At 38.7% G+C, this 16,465-nt stretch overlaps 1 protein-coding gene across 3 annotated transcripts in view; it reads left to right on the forward strand.

Annotated features, from left to right (window-relative positions):
* The window catches only part of mrpl11 (mitochondrial ribosomal protein L11), a 45,208-nt gene that overhangs the window by 4,501 nt on the left and 24,242 nt on the right, over positions 1-16,465 (forward strand). The window contains exons 2-3 of one of the 3 annotated variants that reach the window (XM_079249596.1): positions 5,506-5,575; positions 8,292-8,469. In XM_079249596.1, coding sequence (XP_079105722.1) covers positions 8,347-8,469 — 123 coding nt within the window. In that variant the 5' untranslated portion in view covers positions 5,506-5,575; positions 8,292-8,346. Of the gene's footprint in view, positions 1-5,502; positions 5,576-8,291; positions 8,470-16,465 lie in introns of all 3 variants that reach the window. The other 2 variants (XM_079249595.1, XM_079249594.1) reach the window with 2 other exon arrangements.

Genomic DNA, 16,465 nt, shown 5'->3' on the forward strand with positions numbered 1-16,465 from the left:
AAGTTTACATGTTACTTTATCACGTTTGTTTATTTAATATTTTCTGAGAATTATTAAAAAAAAAATTATGAGCGTTAAATCTAGTTTCAGCAGCGTAAAATGAACCTCTGTAACTGAACAGATGGTTTCCATGGTAACGCCTCATACAAGGTGCTTCTCAAAGTCAAGGGAGGGTCCTGAAAGGCTGCTGTCTCTAAGATGTCACATCCTCAAGTCCTGCCAAAGGACTGATCCTATGTTAAGGATCCTTCAAAGGGTTTAGTCGTGAAATTTCAAGGATGCTTCTGTGTATTCTCAGTGTTCGCTTGACACCCTTTATACTTTGTGCACGTCCGAGATGCCTCAGTTGGAAGACAAATAAATGCCAGCGCATCTCATTTGTTGTCACCATGAAGTTATTAGCATTGATACATTACATCAAAGGACCCCAAAGTATATCTCGCCACTATGGCTGTTTTTCAGCTGACCATCTCCACTTAACAGCCATGTCGATTCCTCACCTGTTGTGTGTGTCAAGTGTAATTAACAGTGGGACCATGTTGTTTGCTCACTTGAACTGCTCTATTATCTGACCCTACCCCTATTACCTACCCTGAGAATAATATCACTAAGGACACATACTGCTGAGGGGGCATCCTTGACTTTGTGAAGCACCGTTAGTTCATGTAATTTGTTAATTTTGGGTGATATTTTTCAGCCTCACTAATATTTATTTTTTCTTTATTGCTATTAAGGGAACGACTGGTTTGATTTATTAAAAAGCTTCCATAATTTATAGTCTGTTTTCCTTTGAAAAGAAGATTAGAGGCAGAGCTCATTTTGTGAAATGAGGATTTTATTTAACTAAAATGAAGAGATTTAGTCCTAAAAGTTGTATATTTTCACTGATGATTGGCCACATATTATTGATGATATATGATTGATCTTAAACCACAACCTCCACAGCTGTATACAAACTATAGACTGTATATAAAGAGATGGACGGAGTCTCTGTGACATCACCCATAGGTTTTTGAAGAGCTGAATTGAGGCTCGGTGGGCGGTTCCTACCGTCGCCATGTTGGCAGCGTCACGTGTGTCGTCAAAGAGGTGGAGCTGAGAGGGCAGCCGTGAGCGTCATGGCGGATGATTGACATCGAGCGAACTCCGAGCTTTCTATAGCTAAAAGCTAACCGAGCTAACCCCGAGATAGCGGGAGCTAACCAGCTAACGGAGGTAAGCGGACTAAAGCTAAGTCACGTGGTTAACCGGCTAAAAACCGCGGTTGTTCTACGTTCTTCTTACTTGAAGCCAGAGATTTGTACCTGTCAATCAAAAGGACACGCCCCTAAATTTGCCGCACTTCGAGATTAAATTACTTTAAAACAGCCCCTAGTGGATGAAGGGGGAACTGCAGTTTTATGCACTTCCGCATAGGCTTCACTTTTAACCGCCGGAGGTTGCCGCTTGATACAAACCACACCTTGTAACGCTCTGTACAACTACCACCTGATCTGTCTGCCGCCGAGCAGCTGCACAGAGCTCCTGGTGTTTAAGGCCTTTAGTAAAAGACACCTCATAATGAGGGTTGAAAAGGGGCTGCTCTAACAATGTTACGATGCAAAATAATGACCTTCCTGTCACAACTCCTCCTCTGTAACCTTTAGGTCCCTGCTATCCGATTATGGAAGATAGTGTTTGTTTTTCAGGGTTGCTGCATCTTTTGTGTCGGTACAAATACCAAAACAGAATTCCCTTTGTCGTCTTTGATTGGGAACGTTTTTTATTTGCATGATTTTCACCACCAGAGAAGTTTAAAGGTTTCTTCAGTACACATGTTAGTCAGTGTTTCCATTAAAAGAAATCTAACTAATGAATTCCAAAAATGTCTCCTATATTAAAACAAGGCCTCAGCGGATGGATATGTGGTCTGCATGGGAAGACTGAAATAATGCTTTTTATGATTTGGATTGTAGAACATGCTGAACACTGAAAAAAATTCACCCTGCAGTTCAAAGGCAGAGATAAAATCTCTGTGTGCTCTGTAGGAGCACCAGTTAAGTGTATAACATGAATATAAAGTAGTGTTATCTCCACAAGAATATATGTTTTTAACCTAACTGCTCCCTGAAAGTGTAATATGAAGCAGTGCTTGCTGTTTTATGCTCATTTTCCAGTTTTAAGCTAATGAGATCTGATGTAACATCAGAGTACTTGGTGTAAAATTAATTTATGGCTTAAATTGAAGAAGTAATGAGATGTTGAGTCCAGAAATGCACAGATGAGCTCAGAACCCAGAGAGATGAGACCAGTAGGTTCACATCCAGGTTAAATCAGGTTGTGCAAGTCCCCCTTTTTTTTTTTTTTTTAAAGTCTTTAGGGATCATTCAGACTCTTCTTGAGTTGTTCGTTTTATTTGACCGGCCTTTAGCACTTGGCATTCAGCAATCAATAGCTCCAGGGCCGGAGTTTGATGGGATGAATACTAATGTAGTGGAGCAGCATTGGCATATGACTGGCTCTATAAATTTATATCTGATGTTATCTCATGATCTTACTGAGAGCTTCTTGTGTGGCTCAGCAAATGATCAGTCTGGTAAATTTGTTCTGTTTGGGCACTGCAATAAGCTCATTGATTATAGTCAGTCTGTACCTACTAACTCATAACATGAACCTATCGAAACAGATGCTACATCTCAGAGTGCCCTGCTGCCAGTGGAGGTCCTCCCTGTGCTGTTTATTGTGCTGTTAACAGAGATTTACTCGCTTTGTGCATTCAAGGACACCAGTCATTTATTAGGACTCTAATGCTGTTCAAACATTTTATGCAGGGATGAGCAGAAGTTTTAAATTGTTGTCATTTTTATGCGCTTGTGCTTGTTTTTTTTTGTTTGTCTTTTTGTATGCATGGAGTAAAGCTCATTTCCTTAGATCACCTCCCTGGTTATCTTAAATATGCTTGGCAGCAGGGTTGTATTGCAGGGACAAAAGGTAATCTAAGGAATTACATTAACTCAATGTGAATTATTCTCTTACTGTTAAAATGGTCTTCCATACAAGAGTGGAAGAAAAGGTATTGTCGGCGTCTATCTAAAAGATGAGGATGAATTTGGTTCCTCTTTTTGTGGGAATAAAAATCATGCTTTTCAAAATGCCTCTGGTAGGGTTTGATCTGTTTAATGAGATGGAAGCAGCAAAAGATCTTTTTTTTTCTTTTGAGACTGACTTATTGGTCTAAAATAAAAATACTTCACTTTCCATCAGAGTATGACAGAATTACACCCTTAGGACAGGAAATATCAGGTAATGGATCATGTGTTTCAGGGGTGGAAACTTGCTAGAATAAATTAAATCTGTCAAATCATTCTAATTAGGGCAGAGAATTATCAGCAAAGCTACAGATATGGTGTTATCACAGCGCACAAGAGACAGTAGAAAATCAAGTCAGAAATAATAGAAAGCATTGCGGCTCCAGAATAAGGGCACCTGATTTGAATAAAATCTTCAGCTGTCAGTGATGAGCGTGAAAGGCAGGTTAAATGTGACAATAAACCAAATAACTAGAGCAATATTGGAAAGTTTCCAAAGAGACACCACAACATGCGCTGTGAACTCCACAAGGGATTGGAAGGTTACCAGCAGGTCTGTTGAGAGAGATAGATGTGATGTGTCTTTGCTCTCAGTTTAGGGCATGGCTGTCAAACTCTGGTCCTCAAGGGTCGCTATTCTGGAGGTTTTTCTTGTTTCCCTACTCCAACACGACTTATTCAGATCAAATTGAATCAACAGCTTTTTGTCGACCTCTGCATAAAGGTGCATTATTTTCATTGAGGTGTGTTGAAAACATGGAAACAACAAAAACCTACAAGGTAGCGGGTACATGAGGATCTCAGTTTGACACCTGTGGTTTAGAGAATCAGGGGGACAGAAGTTAATACCTTACCAGAAATGGGTTACAAAAGAGAATTTTTCCATCTTTTACAGCAACTCAAAGCTCCCACAATTGTTTATTTGGTCTTTGGTTGAGAAATCGGGGCTATCATGGCATTGCGTTGATATTAGGGCTGTGACGATGTGCTGTTGTCCCGATTTGATGCGATTCCGATTTTTTGGGTGCAGATTCGATTTACATTGCAATTCTCACATTTCTTTGATATTGCTAATTTTTGTGGATTAAAAGCAAAAAAAGATGTATAAAACTTTAGTTTTAGCTTGTCATTTTTCTTGATTTCAATTTGGAAAAACAATACAGTAGCCGGACCATCATTCTGCTGCTATAATGCCCAAGATGACAAGTTAAAAGATAAATAAAAACAATAAAAATGACAAAAAATTTGTAATGAATTATATTTATTTATTTGAAAAAAAAAGAAAGATTTGTTTTTTAACAAAAAATCTATTTAAAATTGTGAAGCAAAAAAATCCCGATTTTCAATTTTTCGATTCGATTTTCCCACCCCTAGTTGATATATCATTCTGAACATGCAATGATTATCCTTCATCCTTCTGATTATTACCAGAGAGAGTTCTGCAGGTCCAATCCCAAAATATCAAAAGACACTATAGAACAGAGGTGTCCAGCTCCGGTCCTCGAGGGCCAGAATCCTGCAGGTTTTCTATGTATCCCTGCTCAGACACACCTGATTCAAATTAATTAGTAGTAGAGCTTAATCAGTTGTGCACATCATTGGCTGTTTGATCCATTTAGTGGAAGCTAGAGCTGTGTTGGAACAGGAATACATGGGAAACCTGCAGGACAGCGGCCCTCGAGGGCCGACTTTGGACACCCCTGCTATAGAAGGATGAATAGCTTTGAAAAAAACTGTACTGTTGTGCACAACACTATCTAACACAAGATACAACTTCTGGCAGACTTTTGATTTATATCAAGTATTTGTGTAGCACATTTTGTGTACAAGTGTTTTACATAAAACATTAAAAGCTTTACAAATGGTGTAAAGAAAGCATTAAAAAGTTGTAAATAGCATCAACAAATAGCAAAAATCAAAATAAAATAATAAATTAAATGAAAATGATTAAAATCAAGCAAAGTTATAAGGTACGATGAGGATGTTATGCAGATGCAAATGAGAAAAGGCAGGAAATTATCACCTTGATGATCTAATAATAAACATAAAGTTAGAAGTTTGTAGTTAATGTGTAGTTAATGAAATAATTTTCTTAATAATACTAGATAATAATACTGGAGTTAGCATTAAATGTCAGATTTACAGGGGTTTTTTTTTTTGTTTGTTTTCTTTTAGCTGCAAAGGTGGTTAAAGGTGTGTATCGTAAACAGCTGACAAGAATAATAAACCGACTTCATAAAGGCGCCGTCATAAAAGAAGAACATGAAAAGCTTTTCCTGAGGAAGTCTTTAGGTGACTCCTTTTAAACCTACGTCTCAGCCTGGATGCTCCTTTGAGATAGTAATGTTTGATTCTTAATTTCATGTGGCAGTACTGAATCTGTGTAAATAATACATTTTGAACCTAATTTAGACTTTTCTCCCTTTTAATTTAGCAGAGATATGAAGAAGACGCAGATGAAGTGTAACAACGGCTATTGAACCAGTCTTGATTCTGAGTTGTTGCAGGTACAAAGCCTGATCCCACTGAGAAATTAATTACTGTTCAGCTTTTATTTCGTCCGGCTGTAGCAAATAGATACGAAAGATAAAGATAGAAGAAGAAGGCTTAATTTCCCCCCGGCTGATATGATATCAGTATCATTTCTACTGAGCCGAGTCCAGCTTATTCACACCAAAAAAAGAACTCTAAAGGACAAATTTGTTTTTCAGAAATGTAATTTTCTAGATATTACAATTTAGTAACTTTGACTTTTGGATAAATAAAAGATTTAGAAGCCTCTTGTTGATGGTAGCTGTATGTTTGGCTTCCCTGATAAAGAATAAAATGAACCTAACAGCTTAAACAAAAATTAGCTGTGAGCTTCACTCGTGCAGTAAAGCCCACAGTTTTGATAGCAAGCTGATTAATTTCTTTAATCAAAGTCAGCTTTATCCTTGAAATGCAGTCAGTTTTAATTACATTGAAATGCACAACAGACGCTGCTGTTTCTGCTCTGTGACAACCTTTAGATATTTCAGTGGCACAGCAGTGAGTAGGAGGTAAAATGTGATGTGTTTTTCACATGCAGAGTCCAGGTTTGGATGATCTTTTTGCAGACCTGGGTATCATCATGACAGGTGGGATTTCTCTCCAACTTTTTCTCACCTCAGTGCTCGGTTTTTATTGACATGTTTACCTTTGCCAAAGATGTTGTTTCCATCTGTGATGGTTTATTTGACAGGCACCAGTGGAGCTAGAGAAGTTCCAGATTTTGTCTGAAATGTTGGACTCTGGTCGTCACGAACAATTTATTAACCAGATCAACTTCATACAGCAAAAGACCCAAGAAATAAATGCAGCTGTTGAGTGATTTTCAGCACTTAGCTCACCTGACTTTGTTAGTCAAGTAAATGTTGAGTCCGTGTCTTGTTATTTATCAGGCATGTTTTAACAAAGCGTGTTGACACAGTGACTGTTCAAGCCAAACAAAATCCCTCTTTCAGTGTATTCCTTGTTAAAAGCGGTGCTGCTGTGATTAAATGCATAGAGAATAGCTCAAAAATGTCAGTTCCTTTCTTAAATGAGCGCAACTTCAATTTTATTCCTCACAACAGCATTAACCCAGCTTTGACTGCAGCAGGAAACAAGGTTCAAGGCTCATTTCCTGCTGCAGTTAGTCAGTTTCCCTCATTTTGAAATCTACAGTAAATCCAGCTGTATGAAACACAGTCAGGGGCGGTGTGATGCCTTATGTAGGTCAATTCTTCTTCAGTGCGCACTTCTTTGGTCTTATGATGAGTGATTTCATTTTGTCAGGGAACTGCAGTTTTATTATTCATACTCCAACAGAGATTGGAGTTGTGGTGCATTAAAGCATGACATTGCCATTTCCCTTACATGCAGGCTGTTATTCCCTTTGCCCCAAATTGGAATTAAATTTAGTATTTGATGTTGGTCTGAACAATTTTTCCCTTGCAGTTTGATAATTCCAGTTTGGCTCTGAGTGCTATTGTATTTATTCAATAGCACTTTCATCCACCTTCAAATTGCTTATTTAACTGATCTTGCCAGGTATGGATTCATGAGATTTGTTAGACAATAGCAGCAGGTTAATCTTCAGATTCAATGCATATTGTACTCTGCTTTTCTAAATCCAAAATGGAAATAAATGCAACATAATTTCTTCACAAAGAAGCAGCTGAACACATTAGGTGAGGATAGTAAAATTGACCTCTGATAAGTAGGGAAAAATGCTTTAGTGGGAACCCACACTATGGATTCTGTTTGAGACTCTCTGCAGTATGCGCATCACCTAAATGCCCTTACAAATATTGCCTCATGGTGGTTGCACTTTAACGGCTGCTGGATAATCACCAGTCGAGATAGAATCACAACTTTTCTTGGGAGTAGCTTATCCCTTTTTTCCCCCCTTTTTTTGTGCTCCATTCCATATATCTCTCTGGTACTGTCTCTTCTGTTGATCTAATTGGATACCCTCTGTTGCGTACAATGAATCATTGCTGGACCGTCTCTCCCTTCGCAAGTACTTATTTTTATTGAATGCTGGGTTCCTCTGAATCTCAAGGCTCAACCTTAAAACTTGTATTTGTCCCCTGGCTCCAGTCATTGATCTTTTATTCTTATTCTTTTTTTTTTCTTTTGTTTTACAACTGTGTCCGTATCACTTTTATTCTAGCAGCAGATTATAAGTCTGCTTTTTATGCTTTCAGCCTCCACAGAGAAAGGCCAGCAGTTCAGGCCACTTTCCCCACTCCACTAATTGACTCCTAATTTGGCAAATGCACTTAAAGGTGGAATGAAAAAGCAGACTCCTCTCTTTATGTTCACATATGAGGATGATGCCTCCACCCCTCGTCCATCTGCCCTTGACCCCTCGCTGATGCAGAGGAGGTTCTGCTGCAGCACAGCGGCTTTACTGGTGACCTATCTGAAACTAGAGGTGAGGCAACATAAGTTTAACTCCAGCTAGTTTTCCAGCGTCTCCCTCTGCTACTGATCCACACTGCAAACAACTCTAGGAAAGTGGCTCTTGCTGAGACGATCGAAGGCAAAGATTTTTTTAATTACTCGCCCACTGCAGAGTGGAAAAGCACAGTTTTTGCCTGTGGGTATTCATATCGACTTGACTGTATGATGTTTTAATGAGCCCACCGTGTGAATGATTTGTTGTGGTTGTGTATGCTTGAAAGTCTAATTTGTTTGTTTTTCTTCTGCTTTCAGTGGATGGATTCTCAGTTGAGTTTGAGGCAGATTTAAGCTTTGCAGACGGACCAGGATGTCGAAGATCTCCAAGGCAGCGAAGGCTGTGAAGAAATTGGATACAGGCAATGTAATTCGAGCTATAGTGAGGTCAGGACAAGCAGCCCCTGGACCCCCACTAGGCCCCATTCTGGGACAGGTAAATTACCTGCAATTTCACTTCTTGTTCTATCCGTTAACTCTAACTAATCATGAACGTTAGCTTAATTCTGGAAGCAGTGCTTCGTTTTATCAACTGACCTTTCTCACACAGCTCTCATTAGCTGCAAGACAGCCTGATCTTTCACTATTTTCACTTTGTCAATCACAGACTTGCTTCTTTCCTCTCAGTCACCTCATCCTTCATCCCCACCATCACACCCGTCTCCTCCTATAGCCCTCTGTATATTCCTATTCTTATTCTAGTCGCACAGCTGCATTGTTCAGGTATGTGACACACACTGCCTTAGTCTGCAACTATTTACTCGGTTTCCAGGATAAAAACCCGAGACACCTTCACCTCTAGCAGCTGTCCCTATACATTAGCCTCACTTCGTACAAACCAGTAGATGAAGTGGGATTGAATGTGTGAAGATTTTATCTTAAATTCATCTGTACCTCTTTCCTCTTCAGTTGCTCCAGAGAGACAGTTCAGGTTGTTGTTTTTTTTTTCCTTTGTTTTTCCTGCTCAGTAATCCACTGCTGCAACTTTTTCACCACCAATATCAACTCCAACCAGATAAATGGATGCGTTGGCTGGAAAAATGAAAGCAAAGTCAGCAATCCTCAAATAATGGGCCTTTTAGGCTTAAATTTTATTTGTTGAAACTAAGATAATTCCTCTGACCTAAGCAGCTCAATTCTGATTCTGTGTTTGTGATCATCTTTATCTTTTTTTAATCATTCATGTCAAATTTTTTATTTTATTTTACAGCATAATTGTGCAATTTCCACCCAATTTAGTGGACATTAATGCTATTAAAGCTTAATCATCCTATTCAGTATTGAATAAAAGCAGCCGTAAGGCTTGTTCTGTAAATACAAATGATCCAGTTAGCCTCTTTAATGGTCAGTAGTCATCAACCCTGACTGCTGCTGTGCACTTGGAAACCAGATCAATTCCCACAGTTAATCCATCTCTGTGACTTGATGATGATGCTCACACAGAAGGATGGAAAATTCGACAAAGCTGACAGATAAAAAAAGAGCTCCACACAATTCAGAAAATTGTTAAGACTTGAGAAGAAAGATAAATAATGTAAAATGACCAAGCTTCTCTGTTTTGATATTCGCCAAATCTGAACCATTGCTCTAGTCTTCACTTCAAAACAGAGTAGTGTGCAGTAACCGGCCGCAAAGCACTAGTTGCAACAGAAAACCTGCTCATTACTTGAATCCTGATCTCAATGGCAGAGTCGGAGTTAGTCAGTGCTCAAAAGTGCTACACTTATTTAAAACACATTTCTCTGCTACTTTGTTGAAAAAAAAGCTTAGCGACAGGAAAAAATGGCAATAGCTGGCCTGATTTGTAAAAGGCAAGAACACAAACAGACAAAGAGCCCGAAGCAAAAGTCTGAGCTCAAACTGTCCCACTCCTCCCTCTTTTGCAAGCATCATAGCTTGTAAATGTATTTTGGAGCTAGCCAAGTCTTTCACGACTCATTTTGAGGGATTTTCAGCCATTCTTTCTGCAGCTTCTCGTTTTGTTTTTGAGCCTGCTGCTTTGTTTCTGTCTGTGTTTGAGTTTGGGCACAGAAGGCCACGGTAAAACCTTCAGCTTGCACCTACAAAGATACTTCGTTGCAAATGTGATTTTTCCTAATATGATACAGTTTTAGCAGCTATCCTTCTTTCGTCTTCCAGTTTTTGTCTAACATTTCACTTTTCCCAAAAAGGGCAATCAACAGCACAAAACTCATACGCTTAAACCATCAAATCTGGTTTGTCTGCATGAAAAGCAACGGTTGCGTTAAGCAGCTATCAAAGTAGCTGCAAATTCGTTTTTTGTAAGCAGGCGTGAGGATAAATCATTTAAGCTTTGCATCAATTATCTTTCTTCAGGGTAATCCAGGCCTTTTCATCTCTCCTGCTCCCTTCTAGAGCTAGTCTTTCCTCCCAGACCCTGCATCATTTATAAAGGCACAGTGGCTTGGTCGACGACACTCAGTCTTTCCTTTGTGTGGGAGTTTTTGCTAAGTTATTCAGTGTTAAGAATCAGAGCGTTTCATGTCACAGCACTGAAGAGGTTACACTTATGTAGGTTTGCCTTAAAGCTGCTGGAATATGTTTTGAAAGTGGATCACGTGATCATGTGGTATAAAAATAACTTGCTTTCGATTCTCTCCTCTCCTTAACTCTACTGAGCGCATCAGCCTCTTTACACTCATTATTTTGTTGTCTGGCTTGTATCTTTGTTTTGTTCTCTGCTGTTGTTCTTGGTAGAAATACAAATGAACATCGTGTATCATTTAGCAGCTAAAGGGGTGAAATACTTTCATGTCCACTGGAAGTGTAAATAAGCTTCTTTTTCCTGTACAAACATGACCATCTATTATGCAACAGCTGTTGAAAATCAGTGTATCATTCTTCTTTGTTTTCTTTTTTATTTTACACAATCAGTCTGACCTTCACTCTGATTGGTTTTGATGATCAATACATAAGAGATCAATACATCCACTTGCCTTTTTGGCATGCTATGCAACTAATACTAGCTGTAGAAGAGCAGTTCAGCAGCTCAGGACTCCTAGTTAAGAATAAAAAATTCCTCCCAAAGTACATATCGTTAGAACACGTAGCCATATTTTGACAGTAGCATCAGTCCCAACATGATGCTGATTGACTAATTGTTAGATCCCAGGTGGCGCTCATTGGACCAGTTGTTTTTCGCTCAGGAACTGGTTGCTTTATGTCACAATGCCAGACTAATCCGTTAAATTGGATGGATTCAAAGGATTGGAAGTTAAAGTTGCTACAGGATTAAAATGTTTCGCTCTGAAGAATCTTGATGCCTTCCAGTTTTCACTTTTTGAGTAGGAAAGCAGTGAGTGGAACAGAATTGCTTCCCACATGCTGAAATACACCCAGATATTTGTCAATGGTTAACAGTGAAATGGCGAACTTATGTTTTAATCATATCCTATGAAGATATTATTCATACCTGTTCAAAATTAAAGTTCTGCCAAGTAAAAAGTTATTAACCCGATTTTCACTTTGCACCATTTATCTCCTGGATATATTGTTGATTTTAAGATTTTTCAGTGATCTCATGTAGGGGACAACTAAATCTTCCTTACTTTTTAGCTACACAACTCTGTATTTCTTGTGACTCAAAACTGGAAATTAAGAAGTCACTCAACTCCCATCTCCAAAAGTCTCTCATTTTTTTTCCTTCTTCTTCCACTTATAGTAATAAGTGCGATTTAATGGTTGGTTGAAGATTAGCTTTCATAGCTTATTACCTAAATTCTAATAGACTGAGGCATTTAACAGCTTTGCCATGTAAATGCTACTTCATTTGGAAACAAAAACCTGCTCTTGGCTGACAGCCGACATATTTTATTGGCAGCTATCCAAAAAGCACATGTGAAGATTCAGACAAAAGACATGATATATTTCTGTATAATCCTTCCTATCCCTCACATCATATAAAACATATCTCAGTGACACAAATGATGATGTGTCAGCATCTGTGGGAGTCTGTGTGGTATTTTTAGGAGCTGCTTCTTTCCCAAATACGTTGCCGTTGGAATTTGATCATTTTGAAGAAACTGTGGTTTGTGACATCTATCACAGGAGTCCAAGAGCAGTGGTTTCTTTCCCCGGCTTCAGCAAGTATGCAGTGTGGTTTATACTCCAAGTCACTCTTTGGATGGCACATTTCACCTTTGAACACTTGTTCCTTGCTGTGTCCTGTCAAAATATTCTGTTTGAGTGAGCAGTCGGTTAAATAATGCAGAGAAAAAAACTCCACTGAAATAATTTTATCTGTGATTAGTTTTCTGAACTCTGTCTCACACTCCGAAACATTACTCCTGTTGTTCTTGTTTTAAACCTTTATCTGTGATAGCACTATTTGTGTGCTTATAAGTCTGTTGGTATTTTATTAAGAAGCTGCAGATACAAGAATGTTTTAGTTATCTACATGCAATACATTATTTAGTAGTAGAGCAGAAATAACATGAAGCACCCAAAGCACTTTTTATTAATCACTTCGTCAATAAGACATTTCATATCTGTGGCAGAAAATCCTACACATGTAAGTATAGTTGATTGTATATGCTTATCATTTATGCCCTTAATTGTAACTATGCAGCAAGGCATGGACATATTTGTGCAGTTACATAATTGAAACAATAAAAATTCAAGACGTGTAGACTTTGAATATTGATTTAGAAGATGGATAGAAATATTATAAGCTGCAACAATTGATAAATACTTCCTCCAGAATAATCTCCATGCAGTGAGTGTCTATGTCATGAAACCTACAAGTATCAGTAGAAAATTAATATAAATCCATAAATGTGACCCAATTGTCACGGTGTTTAGGACCTTTTTTTTCCCTTTGGACAGTCAAATGTGTCTCAAATGCATCTAGATTAAAGTCAGTTGTATTTTTAACCTAAAAAAAAACAAACAAAAAAAACAGTTTTGTGTCGTCGCCCATCAGAACTGCAAGGTGCTGTCCAATCTGTTTTGCTTGTTTTGTTTTTCTGCTGATTCTGATCAGATTTGATCAGTTTCTCCCAATACCGTTTACAATCATCCATCAAGCTGCTTCTCTAACTTCTACTGTAAACTGTAGTGACCCCCAGTGCCACAGCAAGCCGTGCATGCCTGTGCATGCCTGATCTAATTGAAAGCCAGCAAGGCAGAGTTGGCAGTTTTGGTTTATATGTCTCTTAGCAACATAACCCAAGAAGTTACGGATGGATTTTGGTAAATATTTTTGCAAAATCTCAGAAATGGAATAAAAAAGAAGTGATTACATTTTAGGGGTGTTTCAACTATCACTGTGATGGATTTGGCCTGTTTTCATTGCTTTGAGAGCTCCATCTGCACTTCAACTTCGAAATACAAATGCCCCCACTTGGTAGAGATTTCACACATTTAACTCCTTCATTGATTTAGAAATAATAATGTTAGAAAAGTTCACATCTGTCCCAAGATACAGCTTTAATCCCTGGCAGCAAAAAACCTTACATATTAAATGGCTTTTATTCCAAAAGCCTTTCTCCATTTTAAATTAGCATGTATTATAGTCCGAAGTTCATTATGTAACTGTACATTGAATGTCCAAAAATAACAAAAAAAAAATCATTGTGTGTTACTGTGTACACTATTTAAAAGCTTTTAGTTCAGTGCAGTTTTAATGTATTGCCACAGGATCTAGTCAAGAAGTAAATGATGATGCGTCAAGGAAAAAATGTCCAGTAAATTATGAAATGCATAAAATTAGTGCCCTTTTTAACAGCTGCAAGTCTACAGGATGCTTAGTCATTGATGCATCATTGAGTATAATCCAATAATGCATTATTCTGAAATAGACCGTGCGATGTGAATCACATTAGAACTTGTTTTCATACTGTTTGCCTAAGTGTGTATTTCTGCACTGTGTTGTTGATTTTTATTTTTCAACTAAATTAAGATTCTCCATCATTTTTGTAATTAAAAACAGAACCACAGCAAATCCTCAAGTCTGGTGAGCTTTAATCAGCAGATGCCTGCTATTAGTATTTTGATAATCAACTTAAATCATTTTTAACAGTCAACAACGTTGTTGGATGTTAATCTTTCTGTTGATTAGCTGATCATTTGAGCCCTGCCTTTCATTTAAGAGGTTTAGTTAGGTTTTCTACCTCAGATAAATGTTCCAGTATTTGACACCTGTATTCGTTTGCATTTGTCTCCGCTGTTGCATTGCATATCAAACTCGTTTACATCATCACTTTTTCATAGAGTTTACTTTGATGTTCTTTCTAAGAGCAGTTCTGCCAAAGGTGTGCATGCTGTGATGAATCTGTCTGTTAAATGTAGATAGGTGGGCTAGAGCTTGTATGCATGCCATGGGGTTTCCAGCATCAGGGTGTAACGAGGTGAGATGGGCTGTAAGCAAGTGATTGATCAAGCGAAACAAAGCCATATGTTTGCTTAAGGATTTCCCTTTTTGGCCAGTTTGAAATGTCGTCGTCAGGATGCCGTGATCTGTGTTTGTGTCCTTTGGTTCTCAAGCTGACAATATGTGGAGAAAACGGCAAATAAATGGCAGTCGGCAACCACTCTGCTTTAGGCAGTAGCCTCGGCCCTTTTATCTTAGCCTTCCTCTATTCATTTTTTTCCCTTGCCTCTGACTAACCACCCTTGACAGGGAAGTGCAGAGGTAGGCTGCCTGTCTGCTGCGGGGCAAATTTAAACAAACGAGGGAAATAAAAGAAGGAATGGGAGACAAAAATAAGAAACTGACAGCTGTGGTATATGAGAATAATTACAAGCTAGAGTGAAATTATCCCAGGCAAATGGTAGAGGAGAATAGAGGGCATAGGAGAAAGACGAAAGAAAATAGCAAAGCAGCTCATCGACTTTTCTTCAGGAGCATGTTATGAGAGTCAGTGGGATCTGAGGGAAAGTGCTGAGCATTGTATCTGGAGCTTAACAGGTGTAACAAATTCTAGGAGGTAGTCATTTGCTGTTGCTGCTGCTTTTGCAGTCGCTGCTTTTAGTATAATAGAAATATGAGAAGTTGCCCAACAGGGACCTCATCCAGAATGCATGTGTTTGAAATGTAGAGTGAACAAAGAAGTAATAGACAGAAGGGGGTAGGCGAGAGTTGCATGCCGTCTACTTAGCTGGTTATCCCTCTGTGGTTTCTCCCTTAAGTCTGTTTTAACTGAGGAGGAACTCCCCACAGAGAATTTAAATGAATATCTGCGGACGAGAGTGTACATTGCTCTTAGCACGGCCTGTAAATCAAACATAAATCAGTGAGAATAGGCGCTTCCATTCTGACAAAAAGCCTCCATTTCAATTAATGGGATCATTAAAGCGCAGAGGATGGAACGACAGGTGCATTCATAGCAGCTGGGAGCAAAGAGGCTGTTCACTCTTCAAAAGGATCGCACATGTTTACTGTAACTCCTGGCATACACACCCATTGCATGGGAACCTTTCTTATTTTTTGGCTTTAAAGGCAGATAACACACCAGCACAGTCAAGGATTACAGCGAAAGGATCTGGACTGGTGGTGCCGCTGGCATAATTGTGATAAATGACGGCCTTTCATCAGCGAGCCGCTCCGCGAGACAAAGAGCATGGTTCTCTGTGTTGAATTTATGGCCAGGTTTCCATTCGCTTCATCTCTGCAGGAGAAAAACCTTAAAACAGACAACTTTCTGTGACTTCGGAATGGCTGCTGATCGACTCTTATGTAGGGGGAGGTTTGACACGAATGAAACTTGTGTCCCATAGGCTTACTGGCTGATTCCTCCTGATTTTCCCTTTGTTTGTGTGCCAGAAAGTCTCCTACATAAAAGCCAATGAACTGTCAACACCAGGCCAGTATGAAACACTTTATTAGTTTGCACTCTGTCCTCGAGGTGTAGCTGACAACAGCTGTGGAGCAACTTCACAGTATAACACATGGCACATATCCAGGTTCCACATCCTACACGCAATGTGTTGGCCTCCCAAAGCTCCATAAGGAAACAAGGCACTTGACTGTACACTCCACCCTCTACACCTGCTGCTCTGACCAGACCCGAGAGGTCCAACATCTTGAAAAATTTACAAATTAACAGCTACATCTGCTATTAAAGGGATATTAAAAAGTAAACCTTTTGTGTTTTGTCAAAAAAAGAGATTAGCAGGTCGAACAGGAAGCTGGACAGTGCTTTTTTTCTTTCTTTTTTTTTTTTTTTAACGATTGAATGACTTAGACAAATACAGATTACAGCAAACATGAATTCTGAATATAACTGTAAAGGGCTTACTTACATAGTTATTCACTCTTTGTAAACAGTGTAGCAAAACAGACCTATACTGTTAATTGTGTTAATGCTCCATATTACTTTTCCCATCTTTATTCACGGTCTCTTCCAAAGATATCTTGAGTAGTGCACATTTTGTTGTGTTAAAGTAGCTGCTGGATGATTTAGACATTACTA

This window comes from Telmatherina bonti, assembly GCF_933228915.1.
Source record: "Telmatherina bonti genome assembly, chromosome: 12".
Taxonomy (NCBI): domain Eukaryota; kingdom Metazoa; phylum Chordata; class Actinopteri; order Atheriniformes; family Telmatherinidae; genus Telmatherina; species Telmatherina bonti.